At 42.4% G+C, this 21,599-nt stretch overlaps 1 protein-coding gene and 1 long non-coding RNA gene across 3 annotated transcripts; one reads left to right on the top strand and one right to left on the bottom strand.

The window, feature by feature from the left end:
* The first annotated feature begins 1,412 nt into the window (after positions 1-1,412).
* Positions 1,413-18,345, top strand: LOC124126490 (carbohydrate sulfotransferase 3-like). Of its 2 annotated transcripts, none has more exons than XM_046489935.2 (5): positions 1,413-1,479; positions 14,094-14,185; positions 15,067-15,132; positions 16,804-16,990; positions 17,424-18,345. In XM_046489935.2, exons 1-5 carry the CDS (start codon positions 1,451-1,453, stop codon positions 18,169-18,171), a joined length of 1,122 nt encoding a protein of 373 aa, XP_046345891.2. In that variant the 5' UTR covers positions 1,413-1,450; the 3' UTR covers positions 18,172-18,345. The 2 variants fall into 2 exon arrangements, with proteins under 2 accessions (XP_046345891.2, XP_046345892.2); XM_046489936.2 differs by lacking the exon at positions 1,413-1,479 and adding an exon at positions 8,994-9,058.
* Positions 3,480-4,942, bottom strand: LOC125371788. Its single transcript, XR_007217773.1, has 3 exons — positions 4,775-4,942; positions 4,256-4,394; positions 3,480-3,759 (listed from the first exon to the last, which is right to left on the bottom strand). It is a non-coding gene; the product is annotated as an uncharacterized LOC125371788 (long non-coding RNA).
* Positions 18,346-21,599: the final 3,254 nt, after the last annotated feature.

The following is a 21,599-nucleotide window of genomic DNA, read 5'->3' on the forward strand; positions in this document are numbered from 1 at the left end:
ATTAATCCCTGGTAGAATGTCAAAAACGGCAGCTTCAGCTCTTTCACAATTTCCGAGGTACAATCGAGCATGCTCCTTGTACCAAGATTCCAAAGAGCCTGAGACGTTGTTTAATCAAGATTACAGTAAGGCCTCAGTAAAGCTTTTAAAACGTTTTAGTGTTGACATGTTTGTCACTTTCATTCACGCCACTTTGAACAGCATTTCATTTTTGTCACGGAAAGGTCTGCGTAATGTGGGAGAAATGCCTGAAGTAATGAAGGTCGTAGACGTTCAGCATTTTAGTGGATTCCATGAGTACCGTTAGGCACTGGAGAACTTCCCTTGAGGGATACGACCCTGTGATGATCAGATTCTGAAATGACTGAGGGATGCACCTGTTCACGCGATCTACCAATCAATAAGCGGGTATAGAGTTTCTTAATAATGAAAGGTTGTCCAGGCGAACACTGTCCATAGACCTAGTTTCCCTTTGCACTTAAGATTAAATAGTTTGTTATTTGTTTTCTATTTATAACTTATTCACTAATTAAGTACTGGGTAACTGATAGCGAGGTCGGGAGCGACATGACAATACTGGTGAGTGACACACTCATATGACTAATCTTGTCATCTCATTCTCGCTCACAGTAGCGCGGCGAAGCCAGGAAACGTCCAACCATGCTAAAGTAAGTTTATTTATTTGAAATTGGAAATGTCGAATCGCCAGTTTGTTCATTATGTACTGACAGTTGTCGTCCTCAGTATGATTGACGCTGCTTGTAATGAGCTGTACACCCGTTATACCTTTGGGTCAGATATCACAAGAATAATTATATACAGTGCCATCACCGTAAACAATTTCGGCATGACAAAGGTAAACACTATCATGTTTATTCTAATTCTCGGGATAACAATAGGAATTGTAGCAATTAAGATCGCGCTCATATTACTGAGGTACAAGACCCTGTATTCCCATCCACGAAATATGTCCACCAGATGGATACATCCTTGTGCGAGATTTAAACTTTTGAGACATGCATCTCTTCAGGCTTTCCTCCCACATAAAGCTGACACGCTGTGATATAAGTGGAATATTGTTAAAAGCGGCGTTATACCCAACTCACTCACCATCTGGTCCTTCAGGAAAACGATTTTAAAATAGTTCCTTTGATGAATGTATACATCCAGCGTGCTTGCAGGATACGTCCGGCAATTTCGGACAATACATGAAATAAGGAAAATACAACAAAGCCTTTCTTAGCCAGCAGAAACCGAATAAAAATTACTCATGCTGAAACACTACACACCGCCACGATTGGTCAAACATTTGTTCATACAGAATGGCATGGTCCAAATCAATCTTCCAATGACAAATTGAGATAGTCCTGTCAAATCCTCTTGCAGCGCCTGGCCCAGTTCTGCTAACGTAGCGGATGGCCTTTGACATCGCCGCGAACGTCTCCGGATCATGTCCCAGGCATACTCTGTTTGGGAAAGGTGAGGACTCTGGCTGGCCATTGCATTCTGGTAATGTTTCGCTGCTTGAGGTACTCAGTTATTTGCGCCTTGTGCAGAGCCGATTGTTAACATTTTGTAACTGCCGAAACCTGTTCCAAATTCCAAGAAAAGAACTAACGTGTTGCTGTGGATAATAAAAGTTTACAATACCAATTGCTCAGAGCAATTGGACGATTTTCTCTTAAGTTTCAAAATTAAGAATGACCACCTAACAGGGTGCACGGAGGAAGTGCATGGTCCATGTGTAATTTTATGATTTAGTTCCGAAACCGTCCTCTGGTAGTCGTTTTTCAAAGCCGATCTTTCTTCTGACGACCGATCATAAAAACAACACAGGCGCCGGGACCCCGTTAACAGGAAAAGTATACATATTACATACCAGAAACATAAGAATTTACCTTATTTCTATTAATTGAAATAGGTGTTGAAATCATACCACGTTAGCATGTCGTCGCCATTGCCCCAAACTGCGCATCAACGTACTACGGTGAACAACTGACTTCCCTTTGCATGTGTTTGTGACGGGTGCCACCGGTGGGGCAGGATACGCTTACCTTTTCGCGAACACCTGGTATCATTACTCTTTGATATTGATTCATAAACACGTGCTCATGATACAGTCGAAATTCTACAATCGACTCTGCTTTATGCAGTGTTTTCTATTGGATATGGAAAGGGTTTTGTCGCTTTATTTTTATGAATATGGAAGGGGTTTTGTTGCTTATGTTTTATATGGCGACAAACAATTATAACCATTATAATATATTTAGTAAATAAGTAAACAAGCTTTGTGTAGTATAACACACATAATTTTTGTTACTCACTCACACAACCCCTTTACTATGAAAGTGACAAACCCTTTCCAAAATCATGTCAAAAATGAGTCCATTGTCTGATTCCGACTGTGCCTTGAGCATGTGTTTATGAAGCATAATCAAATTGTGAGGATACCAAGTGTTCGTGAAAAAGTGAGCGTGCACCGGTCACAAACACAAACATGGGCAAATCAATTGATCACGGAAAAATATCAGGCACCAATAATTAGTTCACAGGCTGTTTATTCAATCATAAACACGAAACACAATGTAGACAACGAAACGAAATAAGTGACGTTCAGTGCAGTAATCTAATTTTATCAATTTATATAGCGCTGAAGTTTCTGAGTACCTGTTCACAGGCGCTTTTAGTTCCCCGACCAGTGAATCCGTTTGTATTACCACCTCAGTGGTCTAGTGGTAGAGCGTTCGCCCGGAGAGCGCAAGCTCCGGGGATCGATCCCCGGCCTTGTCATATCGAATATACGTTCAAAGATGGTACTTGTTGTTACCCTGTCTGGGGCTCGGCATTAAGGGGCAAAAACAAGGACTGGTCTGTTCGAAGTCAGTATACTGTGTCTGAGTGGGATATTCATGTTAAACTGCGACATGGTATATCAGGGTGCTAGCTGTATAAAATCGGCATTTGTATATAAGTGCAATAATCTTGGACGCGACGTTACACCTCACATCCAGTTATCGTTCTCAACTCCCTGGGGAGTATGCACACCTGTGCAGTCAGTCGGGTGCTAGACATTTGCACTCAAATCACCATCTTTTGCCTGCGTGGACGCCTCGCCATCAACACCGTCACCACGTGACCATCATGTGACAGGAAGTTACTAAACGGTTTGATGTGAGGTTCCTATCAACAAAGTTAGGAACGTCATGATGACATTGCATCATCAACATAACTGCTGATTAATCAAACACGGCTTCACTTCCACAGCTAAATGTGCTCAGTGATGTGTGACATCAGGGGACATGTTGGATTCCAGAAGCGTAAGGCCATTTTGGATTACTGCTTGTTTAGCTGGACATTATCCAACATGAGATTGCAGATATTGTACTCATGTTGGGAATAGAACCCGGGCCGCGAACGCTTTAACCTCCAGGCTACCCCACCGGAAATCACGAAGCGAAGACAAAACACAAATTGCTGGAACATCAGTTTATTTGCATTTAGGTATAGGAAGGAGAAGAATCTATATCCAACTGATATGTAACATTTTGTGTACAACCGTGATAATTGATAATTGTGCATACTATTAATATTGACAGTACCTTCGCAGAGAATCTTAAGTAAACTGTTACCAAGGGCAACTGATGCCCTGTTAACCATTGTAATCGATCTACCACACATAGGGGTTGAACTTGGATTCCCCTCCATACCAAGACACTATTTCACCGAGTTCCGTATGCACTGCAGATGTTCCGACGTCCGCTAAAATATAAAAACAAAACTGTGTCTGAAATTACGCTGGTGGTAAGTCATGGATTGTTGTATACCTACTTGATTGGGCACAAAGGGCCCATGTCGTGGCGTCAGGCAATAAATACTCACATTTCTATGCAAATTGTTTGAATGGCGGATGCTTACTCTTTTCGGGAACACCAGTGGTCATCCCTAATTTTCAATGGTTCATTCATATAATTTTCAAATGGAATCTGTTTCGTTGGTTATTCTCTTGCATTGACAATTTATATTTGTGAACTAATTGAATTACTCTATATGGGTATCAACATATTGGTGTTAAATTTACAAGTCGTTGTTTAACATGGCGCTATTTCAGCTGTCTGAATTGTTTGAACTGATACACTGATGCAAGTATTGTTTAGATAATGTGTTGAAACAGAAACAGTTCTATCCAATTTACGAAAGGAATGTGTTTGCCAGCATCAAAATTATGAAAACATTTGCAATAAGGTCTGAGGCTTACCTGTATTAACCTGAACAGCAGGTATACGAGCCCACATACTCTGCAACTAGAAGATTGTCACATTTCGTCGCCAGCGTCCCAGTACCACACAGTGAAGCCACTAGGTCGCTGCGGACACATCGTTGTGTGCACCCAGTTACTGAAATCAAGATAAAAAACAATTCATTTAACACCAGTATGCATTCAACATTCTCACTGTAAGACTTCTACCTCTCAAAGGAACACTTCTCTATTGTGAAATACCTACAGGCCTACAATTCTAAATAAGTGTCATGAAACCAAAACTCAGTGTGATACCATGCATGTCCAAATGAGCTGCCATTTATAAGATTATATTTGAGATTATGACCTGTCTTATTGCACCACACCAAGGCTCTTAATATCATTACACGTGGAACAAATACTAGTGTATGGAAGACCGACCCAACACAAACGTCTCCACGTTTCTAAGGACTCAAACCATCTGACATAATGTCTACATGTACAGCATTGATATCAAGGGAAAGGAAAGGTTCATACAGAAGGTTTTATCCGCGACTGTCGGCATTGTTGATTCTGCTGGTGGTGGGGTCGGTGGTGCTGTGGTTGGTGGTGGGGTCGGTGGTGCTGTGGTCGGTGGTGGAGTCGGTGGTGCTGTGGTCGGTGGTGGGGTCGGTGGTGCTGTGGTCGGTGGTGGAGTCGGTGGTGCTGTGGTCGGTGGTGGGGTGGGTGGTGCTGTGGTCGGTGGTGGGGTCGGTGGTGCTGTGGTCGGTGGTGGGGTCGGTGGTGCTGTGGTCGGTGGTGGAGTCGGTGGTGCTGTGGTCGGTGGTGGAGTCGGTGGTGCTGTGGTCGGCGGTGGGGTCGGTGGTGCTGTGGTCGGTGCTGGTGGAGTCGGTGGTGCTGTGGTCGGTGGTGGGGTCGGTGGTGCTGTGGTCGGTGGTGGAGTCGGTGGTGCTGTGGTCGGTGGTGGGGTCGGTGGTGCTGTGGTCGGTGCTGGGGTCGGTGGTGCAGTGGTCGGTCGTGGTGGAGTCGGTGGTGCTGTGGTCGGTGGTGCTGGGGTCGGTGGTGCTGTGGTCGGAGGTGGTGGGGTCGGTGGTGCTGTGGTCGGATGTGCTGGGGTCGGTGATGCTGTGGTCCTTGATTTGGGTTTCCTTGATTTGGGTTTCCTTGATTTGCGTCTCCTTGATTTGGGTTTCCTTGATTTGGGATTCCTTGATTTGGGTTTCCTTGATTTGGGTTTCCTCGATTTTGGATTCCTTGATTTGGGTTTCCTTGATTTGGGATTCCTTGATTCGGGATTCCTTGATTTGGGATTCCTTGATTTGGGTTTCCTTGATTTGGGTTTCCTTGATTTGGGATTCCTTGACCATGGTTTCCTTGGTCCTCGTGTCTGCTTCCCGGGGTTTCGGACTGGTGCGGGTCCTGACGCTTGGTTGACTTGACAGTAGTCAGAATAGTACTGTTTAGCCAGGGTACACATCGTATTTGTCGACGTATGTCGGACGTCCATGCGAGTACGATAGTTGGACTGAGCACGCGAACAGCAGGAGAACAAGCACGAAGGACGCCATCTTGGATCCAAAGAACAAGTGGTGATATTCTCCTGTCGACATTCTCTTTTATAGACGTGTCCTGAAACACATTTGTCTTATTGCTGACACCGATACAAGTGATAGTCTCTAATCTGTCATTGAATGTATCTCACATGTCTTTAATATCAGAGAATTAGAATATTCGGTTACAGAGGTAACCTTCTCAATGGCAAGCAGTCCAAACCCTTCCACAATGTCAGCTCAAACGCTAAAACCACATTTTGGGGGTAAGTTTTGACTTCGTCGAGCTGGCGGTTCATTTTATCCACATAGTGTCATGTGACACCTGCCATACTCTACATTCATTTCAAATTAGCTGAATTTCATTTGAGTTACAGTTCAAACTAATATTTCCAATATGTAACTGATTCTAACAAATAATGTGTATTTGAACACACACACACAGCAAAAAGAGGACATAAGATAAACTGAGCGGCAAAAGAAAGTATAGGTCGAGTTCCATGACCGATAAAAAAATAACATGAAGAGGTTTTGTTGTGAATTATAATATAATCTAGGGAGGGGTAACAAATGATTGATCAACCACAGTTTGAATGAAATTGTGCAATCACAGGTAATTTAAGTTCAAGTTAAACAATGGTGTGGTAAGAAATTTCATTTTCAAAAGTTGTCTGAAATGTCACCAAAAACTTCAATAGTGTGTATGACCTCCAGCTGTCTCAATGCGTGCTGTGATACGCCGCCTCATCGATGACGTCAGTCTTCCGATGACGTGGACTGTAATCCGTTGCCACTCGTCTCTCAGGGCCTGCTGCAATTCTTGTCTGTTGACGGGAGGCTGATGGCGTGCTCTAATCTGTCTGTCAAGATGGTCCCACAGATGTTCAATAGGATTCATATCGGGTGAGTGGGAAGGCCGGGACAAAACGTCAGCGTTCTGCTGGTTTAGAAAGTTCCGAGTCAGTCTTGCAGTATGGGGCCTGGCATTGTCGTGTTGAAACAATGTCCCCTGCTGTTGGTTTTGTAAGAACGGAAGCACAACTGGTTGCAACACTTGGTCTCTGTACTGCACAGCGTTCAGGTTTCCCTGTATAATCACCAAATCAGTCTTCTGATCTCAACAAGTACCGCCCCACACCATGAAAACCTCCCCTGCCGAATGGATGGACCTCTCGAATACACGCCGGAGCCAAACGTTCCCCTTTGCGTCGTCAAACTCGTTCTCTGCCGACATTTCGAAACAAGTTAAACCGACTTTCATCAGTAAACAGCACCCGACGTCAATTTCTCACTTGCCAGCGTCGAACCTGCCTCGCTCATCAGGCGTCGATATTCAGCAGTGAGTACCAATCCTCGGAACGAAGTTGTTGTAGTACTGTACGTTGGCTTATGGGATTTCCCAACGCTGCTGTCGCTGTCGCCGTCGCCGTTACGAATCTGTTTCGCAGGTGAATGAGCCGTATCTGACCGTCTTCCAGTGGTGTTGTCACTCGGGGTCGTCCGGTTCTAGGCCTGTCCTGTGTCCTCCCTGTCTGCCTGTACCGTTGAATCAGCCTGGCTACTGTCAGTGGTGTACAACAAAATCTTGGACCTGTGTTGCCCCAATTTTGGCCATACCGATGGCTCCCCCTCTCTCTCTCTCTCTCTCTCTCTCTCTCTCTCTCTCTCTCTCTCTCTCTGCTCCTGTGACACTCGTGGTATTTCTTTTATGTGCTTTCGTCACGTGTGGTTATACCCTGCATTTATACAGCTAACATGCACGTGCAGTTTATGCCATAGGCGGGAAACCTGTTTCGCCATTTTATTGTCACCGCGAGAGCGCCGTCAAAGGTGGCGCTTACGGATGAGATGTTTTTTGGTACCCGTTCCTAGGCAGTCATATTCCCCATACCCACTTTCCACCAGTTATCGCTGTTTTTAGGAAAATTACAAATTGCCAACCTATACTTTCTTTTGCCGCTTAGTTTACTTAAATGTTTCTAACAAATTGCATAGATCCAGATGAACACGCTGATACTGAGATGAATACATAACAGCTAACTGTTAAGGACGTGTAAAATCATTCTTTTATTCGGTTTCTAAACGCGGCACTCAATTTTATTTAGGAAACAGGAAAAATTCATTAAACTTAAATAAAATACTGCGTTGGTTCATAATTTTGAATTATGTTACAAGATTGAAAGTATTGAGGGAAATTAACCAAGAAAGACCGTCACCAATGTTCAGATACATACGTAAATTAGTAATATATAGTAGTTTGGATAAAACACTTTTATTGACGGGCGGGTTTAATGTGTTCTAATTTTCCTGTCAATGATCCAAGTCACTTATTTGAGATGACTTCATGATCAACTATACGATTAATCCCTGGTAGAATGTCAAAAACTGCAGCTTCAGCTCTTTCACAATTTCCGAGGTACAATCGAGCATGCTCCTTGTACCAAGATTCCAAAGAGCCTGAGACGTTGTTTAATCAAGGTTACAGTAAGGCCTCGGTTAAGCTTTCAAAACGTTTTAGTGTTGACATGTAGGGGTCATTAGCAAATTCAGAAACAAAAATGGATGTCTGATCCAATTCTTTATTCTAACTATGGTTCGTGTTTTGTTCTTCTGGTTAACAACTGACTTGCTTTGGTATGTGTTTACGTCGGGTGCCACCGGTGAGGCAGGAAAGGCACACCTTTTGGAAAGTGATGCATAAACACATGCTCATGATATAGTCGACATCGTATTATCCACTCTGACTTTGGCAGAGTTTTGATAAAAAATAGAAAGGGGTTTGTCACTTTCATTCCCGCCACTTTGAACAGCATTTCATTTTTGTCACGGAAAGGCCTGCGTAATGTGGGAGAAATGCCTGAAGTAATGTAGGTCGTGGGCGTTCAGCATTTTAGTGGATTCCATGAGTACCGTTAGGCACTGGAGAACTTCCCTGGAGGGATACGACCCTGTAATGATCAGAAATGACTGAGGGATGCACCTGTTCACGCGATCTACCAATCAATAAGCGGGTATAGAGTTTCTTAATAATGAAAGGTTGTCCAGCCGAACACTGTCCATAGACCTAGTTTCCCTTTGCACTTAAGATTAAATAGTTTGTTATTTGTTTTCTATTTATAACTTATTCACTAATTAAGTACTGGGTAACTGATAGCGAGGTCGGGAGCGACATGACAATACTGGTGAGTGACACATTCATATGACTAATCTTGTCATCTCATTCTCGCTCACAGAAACGCGCCGAAGCCAGGAAACGTCCAACCATGCTAAAGTAAGTTTATTTATTTAAAATCAGATTTGTTAAATCGCCAGTTTGTTCAATGTGTAATGAACCATCTGAAACAATTACTCATGAAGTTAGGGGTCACATCATTTCGAGAGTATGAAAATGTCAATCATTGTGTACACCCAGTTGGTTGTATTTTGAGAAATGTTTTGAAAAGAATTGATGATACGCGAATCAAATTGAAGGACCATGTGCAAATCATGGAGATTGAACGAGTTTGTGGGTGCATCAGGAGGTGCTTTGAGAAATGTCAAATTCAAACAAAAAATGACATCCATTGACGTCGATCATGGCTATCGAACACAACTTTTACTTATCCTTGTCTCATCAAATGCACGTGCATCATGTGCCGTTTTTGCTTAAATTCCGCCAACGATTCTGTACGAGTCACATGTTTCATCCGACTTGAATGTTGAACATGCCTCGACGTCAGCTAAGCCTTGTTGATCGTGGAAGAGCCATTGCATGGCTTCAGGACGGTCTCAGTCAGAGAAATGTTGCCCAGAGAATCAGTTGTAGCCAAAGTGTGATTGGTAAACTGTGGCAGAGATTTCAAATGACCAATTCCATTCAAAATCGCCCTCGTTCTGGAAGACCCAGGTCAACTTCACAACGTGAAGACCGGTATGTCACAAACCTGGCATTGCGTCAACGAACTGTCACAGCAAGACATCTTAGAGATGCACTGCGCTTTGCAACAGGAACCCAAGTGTCTGACCAGACAATCCGTAACCGACTACGGGCCAACAACATCCGGTCACGGCGCCAAGCAGTTCGGCCACCTCTTCTGCAACATCATCGTAGAGCACGTGCAGACTGGTGTAGACGTCACAGACGCTGGACACACCCTGAATGGCAGAGAGTGCTCTTCACAGACTAATCCCGGTTTGCACTGCAGTTCAACGATGCCAGAATTCGTGTCCACGTCGTCCTGGGGAACGGTTGCCGACGTCAACGTCAGACAACGTCACAGATATGGTGGAGGCTCAGTGATGGTGTGGGCTGGAATTTCTGTTCACCACAGGACATCTCTTTACGTCGTTCAGGGTAATCTGACAGGAATCCGGTATAGGGACGAGATTATTCAACCCCTTGTTCTTCCTGCACTTCGTCAAATTGGACGTGGCGCCATTTTGCAGGACGACAATGCCAGACCTCATCGGGCTCGGGTGGTAGCTGATTTCTTGGCACAAAACGGTGTGCAACGAATGGATTGGCCAGCGTACTCACCAGATTTGGCACCGATTGAACACGCCTGGGACGACTGTGGTAGACGTGTCGCAAACAATCAACGGCAACCTGTAAATCTGCAAGAACTGACACAATTCCTTCAAGCAGAGTGGCAGGCTATCCCCCAACAGTTCTTTCGACGCTTAATTGACAGTATGCGACAACAAGGGGCGGTTTTACTCGCTATTGACATGGCATGACGTGTGTTTTTGACCCCCTGTTATTCACAAGTGGTGGGCCGTTTGTACCGATGTCGCCACTGTTGAATGATTTTGCCGCTCTTGTTCAGCAGTGATTGGCAACTGTTACTGTGTCTTTTATTTACACCAGCATATGAAATCTGAAATTTTACAGACAATAAATTATTTGACCCTTAACTTCTTTTGAGTAGTATATTATGTGAATGTCACTATGTTGCAGATATATGGACGAAACTTTCAGATTGGCCTGGAAACTACACAGTTAATTTTAGTAATAAACACAAACTGTTTGGATTGAAAGAGAAGAATAACAATTCACGCAATGTAGATATTATGGTAACAAAATCTCTGCTGTACACATTTAATAGAAAAAAAAGTTAAACCAATCTTCTCACTAATTCAAAACGAAAATCGTAGATATTGTGAAATTACAAAACATGTTGCATATTCAAATTGTAATGATGCAAGTATCCATGGCGTTGTATTGTTTACAAAACCCGTATAACTGTGAAATATGATTAGTCCATGCTACAAACATGCACATGTCACAATTACTCCATGCACACTCTATGTATGACATTGACATGTACGATTTGATGGGAAATGAAATATGGAATAAAAAGAAAATGAGATAAATGATAAAGTATGTGATGCCAGGATTAGGCAATCCGCGTTCTCGTAAATCCACGTAGTTATTACTGCGTTACGTTCATGTTGGTGTGTCATGTCATTGATTAAGTAGCGCAAAATTACAATATAAAACGCCAAAGCCAGAGAATAAAAAGACTCGATTATCCGGCGAAACAGATTCCATTAGGCGGAAAAGACCAAATAACGGTGAAAACACTGTTTATTCTCTAGCGTTATTATCATTGCTATTTTGCAGACTTCAATCAATGAAATTAACTATAAGTGAATCGACATCAGTGAAACATGCAGAGGAAGCTTCCTTCACATCGTCATGTACATCACTATCATTAATAGAATTGGTAAATGCAACATCATTCGAAAACAATTTTCTTAAAGTCATCTTTGGGCATGTATTATGTATTTGACCAAGTTCTAATGTTCGTAATTATCTCAAATATAAATTATTTAGAAGGGCAGTGGACAGTCACTGGGTTTTTAGCCACATACGCGTAACAGATTTATACTTTCTGCAGATTGCTTTGTATTCATTTTTCTCTTTGCAACAAATATTTCTGTATGAATCAGTACGTTATACCCCCATTCCACTAAGCCGCGCTCTGTGACGCTCTTACAAATCGCCATAGATCGCCATTTAGAGCGCTAAGATCTCCAAAAGCGTTAAAGGATCGCTGTCTGATCTCCATGATCGTCAAGGTCGCCGTCTGTCGACGTCCCTGCACAAAGACCTGTGGCGCTCTGCCCAGAATGCCGTCAGATCGTTTCTTGATCGCCCATATCGCCATCGGAGCGCTACGTGATCGCCAAGGTCGTATTTAGAGCGCTATCGTATCACCTTATAGCGCCGCCGGTCGCCACGAAAGACTGGGACCTACCCCTCTTCTACCAAGCGTAGATCTGATGAGCGCCTCAGAACGCTACGGATCGGACCCAAAATTCGGCGATCAGGTCGCAATAGGATCCCATAGAGCGAATGGATCTCCATAGGACGCTAGATCGCTCTCGGATTGGAGTAGAGTGCATTAGATCGCCATCGGAGCGTAAATAGAGCGCCATCGGAGCGCTACGTGATCGCCAAGGTCGTAACCAGAGCGCTATCGTATCACCTTAGAGCGCCGCCGATCGCCACGAAAGACTGGGACCTACCACTTTGCTACCAAGCGATATGACGCTAGATCGCTCTCGGACTGAGTAGAGTGCATTAGATTGCCATCGGAGCGTAAATAGAGCGCCATTGGATCGCATCCTGATCACCTTGGATCGCAAAAGGAGCGGGAACTGATCGTGCAAGATCGCCACATTTTGAGTTGTTTGGTTACGAGCAATGGGGGTATTCAGTGCTGTCAATGTTTTTCGAACACTTCGTCTAACAATCGTACATTCGACATTAAATATGCTTCATTATTTTGGTCAGTCACACGTCTTGTTCCGTCTTTCATATTATCTGTATAATCTAAACAAACAAGGAGCGAGCTTGCTCAGAAGTATTTTATTAGATGACAACATCACGGTCCCCTATATTCAACATGTTAATATATTGACGTTTCATGCCAAGACGATGGGCACGGATAACGTCAGCTGGTTGGCACGTTTCACACGTTACATGTTCCTGACAAAGTTACGTAACCTATTCCTTGCAGGGTTGCCGTCCTTGCCAATGAGTTCATCTGATGAAGGTTCGACCTGAAATAGCCTTGACGCATCTTTACAAAGAATAAAAATGTTGTAAGGTCTACATGTTCTTTATCCGAAACAGCATCAATATATATCAGCGTACAGCAGCCAAAGAAATAATTCTTCTCAGTTTATCTTATCATGTATTTACTATTCAGTTGAAAATATAGGGATATTTTATCCAAAATATTAACTGTAATTACGCTCAGTCAGCACTCAGAATATTTCTACATGATATTATTCTAAAAGATATAGGGGCGGTCGGGTAGCCTAGTGGTTAAAGCGTTGGCTCGTCACGCCGAAGACCCGGGTTCGATTCCCGACATGGGTTCAATGTGTGAAGCCCATTTCTGGTGTCCCCCGCCGTGATACTGATGGAATATTGCTAAAAGCGGCGTAAAACCATACTCACTCACTCGCTTAAAAATATAACTTGATTAACATCTTTCAAAAATTATAAATAATCACAACTGCTGATGACAGTTTATTTTTGAATAAAATTACTCAGCCACAGTTTACTTATTTGGAAATGTTGCAGGAATGAGTGATAGTTTAATAGAAATAATCAAATCTAACAATAGTTTGGTTTAATTTTTAATTACATAAAAAAGAAACTCGGTATACTTTCGTCTGCCCCTCAATAAAGTTGAATTTCATATCACCGACATGAGGTCTGAGACTGCAGGTTGTCAGAGGAGGTAGCAATCACATTATGTTTCAAAACTGTTGTTGCTAATTCCGATTTGACGTCACGAAACCCATTCACTGTAGCGTTCCTTACTTCTTCTAGGTTAGAGGTTAGTTTCAAGATCATTCGAACACAAAGATCTGTGTGATGAAACCCACGGGCAGGGCGTTCACGTGCAACCAAAATAACCCAATGCATGGACAAACGTAGTTTACAATCCAATGCCGTGACGTTTCATGACACACACATGAGGATAATTATTTTGGCAAATACTGATCAAAATTATTTTTCCCTGCTGTGCCCTCGGATAGGTTAAAGAGGCGATTCTCGCTCCATACACATTAATCAATATCATGTTTTAGTCAGGAGTACGATCACATTGCTATTTTCATTCTTAGCGTCGGCAGAGTAGTGTATGTTTACTGACTCGGCGTATATTTTAAACAAAACATTCCACGGCATAAATGGTGTTATCACAGCCAAGGGTACGTCATGTGTGCTCAAACTTAACAGTAAGGCTTCTGACGAGTCAGAGTCAACAACTTGAAGGAACTATTCTCAGACCTTCCTCTGATTCCAGTTCAACTCGGCGTTGTGTGTTCAAGAACAGGGCACTGATGACCATGTTGATTCTGGCAGCTGTGTCCATGACAGCAACCCTAGTCCTCCTTAGTAAGTATGCTGATATAATACATTGTCGTATTGGAGACAAACCAGTGTCCATGACAGCAACCCTAGTCCTCCTTAGTAAGTATGCTGATATAATACATTGTCGTATTGGAGACAAACCAGTGTCCATGACAGCAACCCTAGTCCTCCTTAGTAAGTATGCTGATATAATACATTGTCGTATTGGAGACAAACCAGTGTCCATGACAGCAACCCTAGTCCTCCTTAGTAAGTATGCTGAAATAATACATTGTCGTATTGGAGACAAACCAGTGTCCATGACAACAACCCTAGTCCTCCTTAGTAAGTATGCTGATATAATACATTGTCGTATTAGAGACAAACCAGTGTCCATTACATCAACCCTAGTCCTCCTTAGTAAGTATGCTGATATAATACATTGTCGTATTGGAGACAAACCAGTGTCCATGACAGCAACCCTAGTCCTCCTTAGTAAGTATGCTGATATAATACATTGTCGTATTAGAGACAAACCAGTGTCCATTACATCAACCCTAGTCCTCCTTAGTAAGTATGCTGAAATAATACATTGTCGTATTAGAGACAAACCAGTGTCCACTACCTTTTACTTGCGTTGCTAGGGCAGCCACTCGACCTAATGTTGCTGCATTCGATACTTTAAATCTATGTTCGGTTTCCTGGCGTAACAGGTGGAGCAAGAACGATGTGCAAAGTCGACAACAGAGTTCCTTTTGCTATATAAATTCAAGCGTACTTATGTTGATTTCAAGATACTCGAAATCAGAAACTGTTTGGTTATTGTGATGATCAGGATTATAACCACACTGTCTAAACGTCAACAGAAAAACACGTTTTGTGTGACTCCTATGTTTATCATTCAGAAAAGTGATAGTAAATTTCAGGATACACTGAGGGAAACCCGCAGCACCGATTGAAAACATTGACTCAAATTGGATCTAGTATTAACGGTATGTATATGTGTATATGTGTCTATCCTGAATCAGCTGTCTCTAACTCCACTACCGATTGTTGTTTGAGCCAGTGTACCTATGTTGTCCCCCCATACTCCTGATCGTCACTACCGTCTAAAATTGGAACGGTACCTTATTTCAACGATTTCTTGGACTATATAGATAAACTTGCGATATATCGATGGTACATGGCTCCGAGTTAAGAAAGCTCTACTGTAAGTGTTGATGTATTTATATTTCCGGAGGACATGGAGAAATTGTCAAAACTCACAACAGCATTTATAGAGAAGTATTTATGAAAATAATGTATCAATGATCTATGCCATTCTCAAGTGATATACATGTATATTATATATTATATATATATATATATATATATATTATTATGATAAAAACTTTTTCGGAGGAAATTGTTTTAAAAAGGTATATAATTTATAAATTCATTTAACAAAACCAAGAGGGCTCCATGGAAGGGTCTTTCATATTCGAATCTCTAATAGGGATCAGTAAAGATGTGACACACACCAAAACCTTAACTCACGGTCACTTTTAAAGTGATGGCTCCAAGTGCCCTTTTAGTAGCATCTGCTCTGTTCTATGTACAGTAAAATACGGTTATAACGAACACGCTTATATCGAACTGACGGATATAACGAACTTACTTTTTTGGTCCCGACCATTTGCTGTAGTTATGCTTATAACGAACTACGGTTATAACGAACTAAAATTAGTAGTCCCTTTGAGTTCGTTATAACCGTACTTTACTGTACGTGAAAACAACAAAGGTAACGATAGATGTAAGAGTCAATGCGTGCTCCAGATTCTGAACTCTCTGTAACACCGTGAGGACCCGGGTTACAGCAGCACTCCATCACCGTGCGGCTTGTCGTGATCTCTGGATCGGTTTAGATTCTGTGACGTGTGTGGTCTGGGGTGGTGCTCATTCTCTAAGTCATGGTTTTGCTTGGTGCAGACTCAAACATCTTCATCACTCTGTGATGTAGCATGACTATTGCTGGTTCCGGCGCCAAATTCCAGGGAGACATCTCATTGCGGGTGTGATCCTGAATAATGTATCTATGGTGGTTGAGAATGCCACTTGACGATCCTCATTTGACAGTCTTGGGCGGTCTCTCGCGAGTAGGGGGCACGGGTGGCCCAGTCGACTCAGCCGCGGCGATTCGCTTTGCAGAGTTGCGTCCCTTGGGCACGCCTCAAACCTATGATTGTGGGTTCGAATCCCGGTTCTCCCCGAATATGTTTCTAGGTTTGTCAGTACCATACCCGCGCTCGTGGGTTTAACCAAACTGGTAAACGTCTCAGACCTGCTTCACTTCGGGCTGCCCTCCCACTTTAAGCTGGCACACTGCGATACATCTGTAATACTGTTAAAAGCGGCGTTAAACCAAACTCACTCACTGCCCGGGGTGTTGCATGCTTGGAGTAAGTGGGATCTGCATTCTCCTTTAGAAAGAAAGAAAGCCACGAAGCTTTGAATCGATAACTAACTTCTCGGGTATACTCACCTTGAACGAGTACGTTCATTCCTTAATCATCCCTTGACGTAGATAAGTGAATTTACGCCCCAGTCAGCAATATTTTATCAATCAGTGTGGATCAGAGTCTATCCGAAATATGTCTACCTCGTTTTGAGGTACTTGATTTCAGGTCATATGCTGGCGGAAGGTCAGAAGACTATGGTGGTCATTCTGACGTACATGCGCAGTGGGTCATCTTTCACCGGTGAAATCATCCAGAGGAGCCCGGATGTGTTCTACGTCTTTGAGCCGTTGTATTCCTATTCAAGATTAATCAATCAGAGCTCACTTGATGCCCTTGAGTATTCTAAAACGTAGTAGGTACCAATGTTGCTTTAACCGTAATAAAGCTAAGCTAAAATGTGTTTGATGATATTATGTTGCTGTTTTAACCATACGACAGGTCAAACTCAGTAACTCAGAATTGCGATAGGTGGGACATAGACCAGGTTTTGAAAAGTTAAATACTGTTAAAAGCGGCGTTAAACCCAACTCACTCACTCACTCATACTATTTTATAGATTGCCCATACATTTGATGGGCGATAAATGATATTACTGCAGCCCCCATTTACATACAATGTTATGAATACTGCACTTAAAATATAGGTCTATTAAATCATGTTTGGTTTATGTGCGGAACAGCATTACTCATCCTAAGTGAGTTGCGGAACCTACAACAACATACGTAACAGCTGTATTAGAGGTGACTCTTTACCATGTTACCACCTCATCTCGTCCTTGCTTTCAGTGAATCGACGCTGGAGGATTTCCTGGTCTGCAACCTGACTGAGATAGACACTCACACTTTACACCAACACCATATGATTGACAGTTTGGACACAATGAGTTACTACTTTTGCACAATGGAACAACGCCGAAATTCGGAAGCCTGCCTTCATTTGCTGGAAAAGGCGTGTGTCAGGTCACGTGTATCATGTGTAAAAACGATCCGATACAACATGAACGATATGACGCACCTCATGGGGAAACATGACCATATGAAAATACTACATTTGATACGTGACCCAAGGCCAACTCTACTTTCTCAGGGCAAACTCGACGAATTCACGGTCGAGAGCCTAGGTACATTTGCAGCGGTGCTTTGTAACAGGGCAAAGAGGGATTTTGACCAAGCCCTGTTCATGAAGAAGCAGTATCCAGGCCGTATTGCCACGATTCGGTACGAAGATTTAGCCGACAAGCCCATGTTAATTGCTGAACAGATGTACAGTTTCATTGGCCTTGACTTAACTGACGAGATCAGACATTACATCCACCGTATCACAAACGGAAGCAGTGACTGCGGTTCCTATTGCACACAAAGGAACTCTAAGGACGCGATTTCCCGCTGGCGGCAGGGTTTGACATACACGCAGGTATCCCTCATTGACAAAATATGTCAGCCTCTGTACCGGGTGATGGGGTACTTACCCGCACAGAACGAAGACCACCTACATAATCTGTCGGTACCCCTTTATACAACTGTACCCATATAAAGTAGCGTTGTGGATTATAATTCAATAAATTCTAGATTATAACTTGGGTTTTTTTACCCGTGAAGATCCCGAGTAAAATTGGTTTTCAGCAACCCTTACTTGTCGTAAGAGGCGACTATCGAGATCGGGAGATCAGGCTCGCTGACTAAACTTATGCAAGCCATCGTATCACAATTGTTCAAATCGATGCTCATGATGCCATTCACTGGATTGTTTCGATGTTTTTACAGGCCGTCGTCTGTCAGCTGGAATATTTCGGCAAAATTGTTTGGGGCCTTAGATGTATGGGACGATTATGTACTTACCGGGGCAGCTATTGAAATAAAGTAAACACATCTTTTGCTTCATTAACTCATTTAAACTCAAAGGCAAATAGCTAACCATAAAAACATAGAAGGTAGTCTCTGTTATTTTCGTATCGCGCAATTCCTTCACATTACGCAATTCCGTGTGGCCATGGAAAGAGTTTTGTCGTGTTTGGTAGGTAGGTTGGATCAAGCTTTTATCATACACATCCAAAGGGTGTATATAGGATTTATAGCCCGTAGCCGAAAGATGTAACCGATGGGCTTAGCCGGAGATTTTTTCCGAGGATGAGGATTTAAAATCTCAGAAAATACGAGAAGTGTTTTCTCTATCTTATAAATCGGAAACAAATTCTGAAACAACATCTATTGATAGTTTTATGTTTCAAACATTATTTTCCATGAACGTTGGGAAACGGGCGTAAAATATTTGTTCTCCTTACTCACAAGACGACAGTTATGAAGGTTGCAAGTTGGAACCACTGAACTCTGCAGAAAACATTTGATTTTACATCATTCCGCCATTTACTTATGTTCCTTGTGTTCAAAATCCAAAATATATCTCAAGCGAGGGACATTCACATTTTACAATATCACTGAAACTGGTATATTTAAAGTACAGGGGTTAATGCAACATCCCGTGAATGAGATTTAACCTGACGAAGAACAACAGAATACGTCACTAGAAGTTTATATTCAGTGAAGTATTACGCACGTCCTAGGTTTTTTTGCGATTTAAAACCCGCACCCGAGAGATAAAACCGAGGTTCTCATCTCATAACAACTGAAGGAAAGTGCTTTACATAAGTTATAAACAGACTTTTGCACTTTAAACTAATTTACCCTATACATGACTTTCAGCTGCCAGGTACTTCCGTGTCCGTCCGCGCATGCGTATCGTTCGTAGGGCAAAATAACACGGAAGTAGCCGTGACGTCGGCAACATCAGTCTACAAGTTTAACTGTGCTATCTTCCAAATACCGATGAGCGCTTACTACAAAAGTCTATCAACCCCAGACAGACTTTGTTGCGAAGAGAAATATAATGTTCTCGGATTTTCTTTGGACGATGAATCAGACATTATTAGCAAGCGCTGGATTGTGATAAAATGGCAAAGTCTACAATATGGTGATCTGTACACTTACCTCATCGATTCACCCTGCGCCTATTCCATTCTTTGGAGGCTTTTATTATTCCCACCGATCTAAAAGCGTAGGGGAATATAGTAATACCAAGGCATTCAATTTCTATTTGAGACCTATAACATAAAAGCAACTATATATTCAGTTCAAACTGAACACTTTCTTTATCAATATATGAGGTGCAGTGCGAAGTATGATTAAATAAATTGATTTTCAGAAGAACATAGAGTTATTATTATTATTTTTACTAATATATGTCTCAGAATTATTTTACTTCAACATTCAAAATTACCTTTCAAATTTAAGGAGGGGCGGTCGGGTAGCCTAGTGGTTAAAGCGTTCGCTCGTCACGCCGAACACCCGGGTTCGATTCCCGACATGGGTACAATGTGTGAAGCCGATTTCTGGTGTCCCCCGCCGTGCTATTACTGGAATATTGCTAAAAGCGGCGTAAAACCATACTCACTCACTCACTCAAATTTAAGGAACATGTTCTCAACTAACAGGAGAGATGCAGTGCAAAGTTTGATTTGGTATGTGTACTTTCTGAAAGAAATAATGAATCTTTACATGTTTTGAACTTATTTATGTGTTTTATTTCAACATTCGTGTGAGCTATAACTTCATGGATTCCTTCCAATTTGGGGTCCAGTGTCTATACCAATAGGAGACGTGTAGTGCAAAATTTGCATTCCATTTGTGAAAATATTGCTTTTTACGCGTTTTGAACTTAGAAATATTTTCTATACGCCCAACTAAAGGGGAAAAGCTTGCCGATGATGCACCGGTGCATCTTTGAAACATGTGATTACATTGTTATATTGTTGTGCGTTTTAGGAGAAACTGGCTCAAACGTTAAAGCATCAGTTTATCTCTGATATCCAAACTGATCTTCAGCTGATGTTGAAGTCGAGGTCGAGGGTTTCAGTGAGCCCTACTCACTTGTTTCCTTGCTTTATTTGAATGTGGATGGGTTCAGAGAAATTCTATCAGACAAATGCTACAAACACCGAGGGTACTTTGAAGGTATCTTGCTCAGTGCTCGCGTCACGTGAATGTGTAAAACGTTTTCATGGAGCTCATTTTCACGAGGCAAGCGTGTCCACTAGCCTATATCAAAGCCTAGTTGCTTCCCTTGCCACACCAAGGCCACCTTTCTTGGCTTGACCCTGGCGCCACATCGCGTAGATCCTGAGTTGTGAACTTTGTACTGAAAACACGATATCCAATCAGATCGCTGTTCTTATCTGGTATTGCTACACAAAAGATGACGACTACCATAGTCGACGACCAAGTCTATCAGACTACGAAAACATTCGCGATTTAATCCCTGAAACAAAAACATAGGCAATAGTTGGGGGGTTTAAAAGATGGAAAAGACATATTCCAGACATAAATCACTTTCATACGAAGGTGTGCCACTCGTGGATGTTGGTTTTGTGAAACGATGTCTGACTGGACTGAAACAACGATCTCTGATTGGACTGGACCCGTGAAGGTCCGGTGTAGAATAGGTCTTCAGCAACCCATGCTTGCCGTAAAAGGCGACTATGCTTATCGTAAAAGGAGATTAACGGGATCGGGTGGTCAGGCTCTCTGACTTGTTTGCTGCATGTCATCTATTCCCAATTGCGTGGATCGATGCTCATGATATCAATCACTTGATTGTCTGGTATTTACAGACCGCCGTCATATAGATGGAATATTGCTGAGTGCGGCGTAAAACAACAAACAAACAAACAATCTGATTGGACTGTCGATACATGCGATCCAAGGGGGGAAACAAGACTTTGATAAAAGGGCTAATGGACGCTCTTACCTCAGGAAGATGCATGCAGCTGGGCTATCGACCACACAGTTTTATGACAAGTTATCTGTATGTTCACAGTGTGAAAATATTAGTTGTATTGTCGAGATCTTGGTGTTATTTTATTCGCTGGAATATTGCGGCGTTAAACAACAAATAAATAAACTCAAATG

This window comes from Haliotis rufescens, unplaced genomic scaffold (assembly GCF_023055435.1).
Source record: "Haliotis rufescens isolate VD_foot unplaced genomic scaffold, xgHalRufe1.0.p SCAF_31, whole genome shotgun sequence".
Classification (NCBI taxonomy): domain Eukaryota; kingdom Metazoa; phylum Mollusca; class Gastropoda; order Lepetellida; family Haliotidae; genus Haliotis; species Haliotis rufescens.

Excerpts from the sequence above, each read along its gene's own strand:
- LOC124126490 (XM_046489935.2), top strand. The coding sequence starts at position 1,451 with ATGTCCCAGGCATACTCTGTTTGGGAAAG. Across the intron at positions 1,480-14,093 it reads GCATACTCTGTTTGGGAAAG|TTCAACTCGGCGTTGTGTGT; the intron begins GTGAGGACTCTG and ends CTCTGATTCCAG. Across the intron at positions 14,186-15,066 it reads AGCAACCCTAGTCCTCCTTA|GATACACTGAGGGAAACCCG; the intron begins GTAAGTATGCTG and ends AGTAAATTTCAG.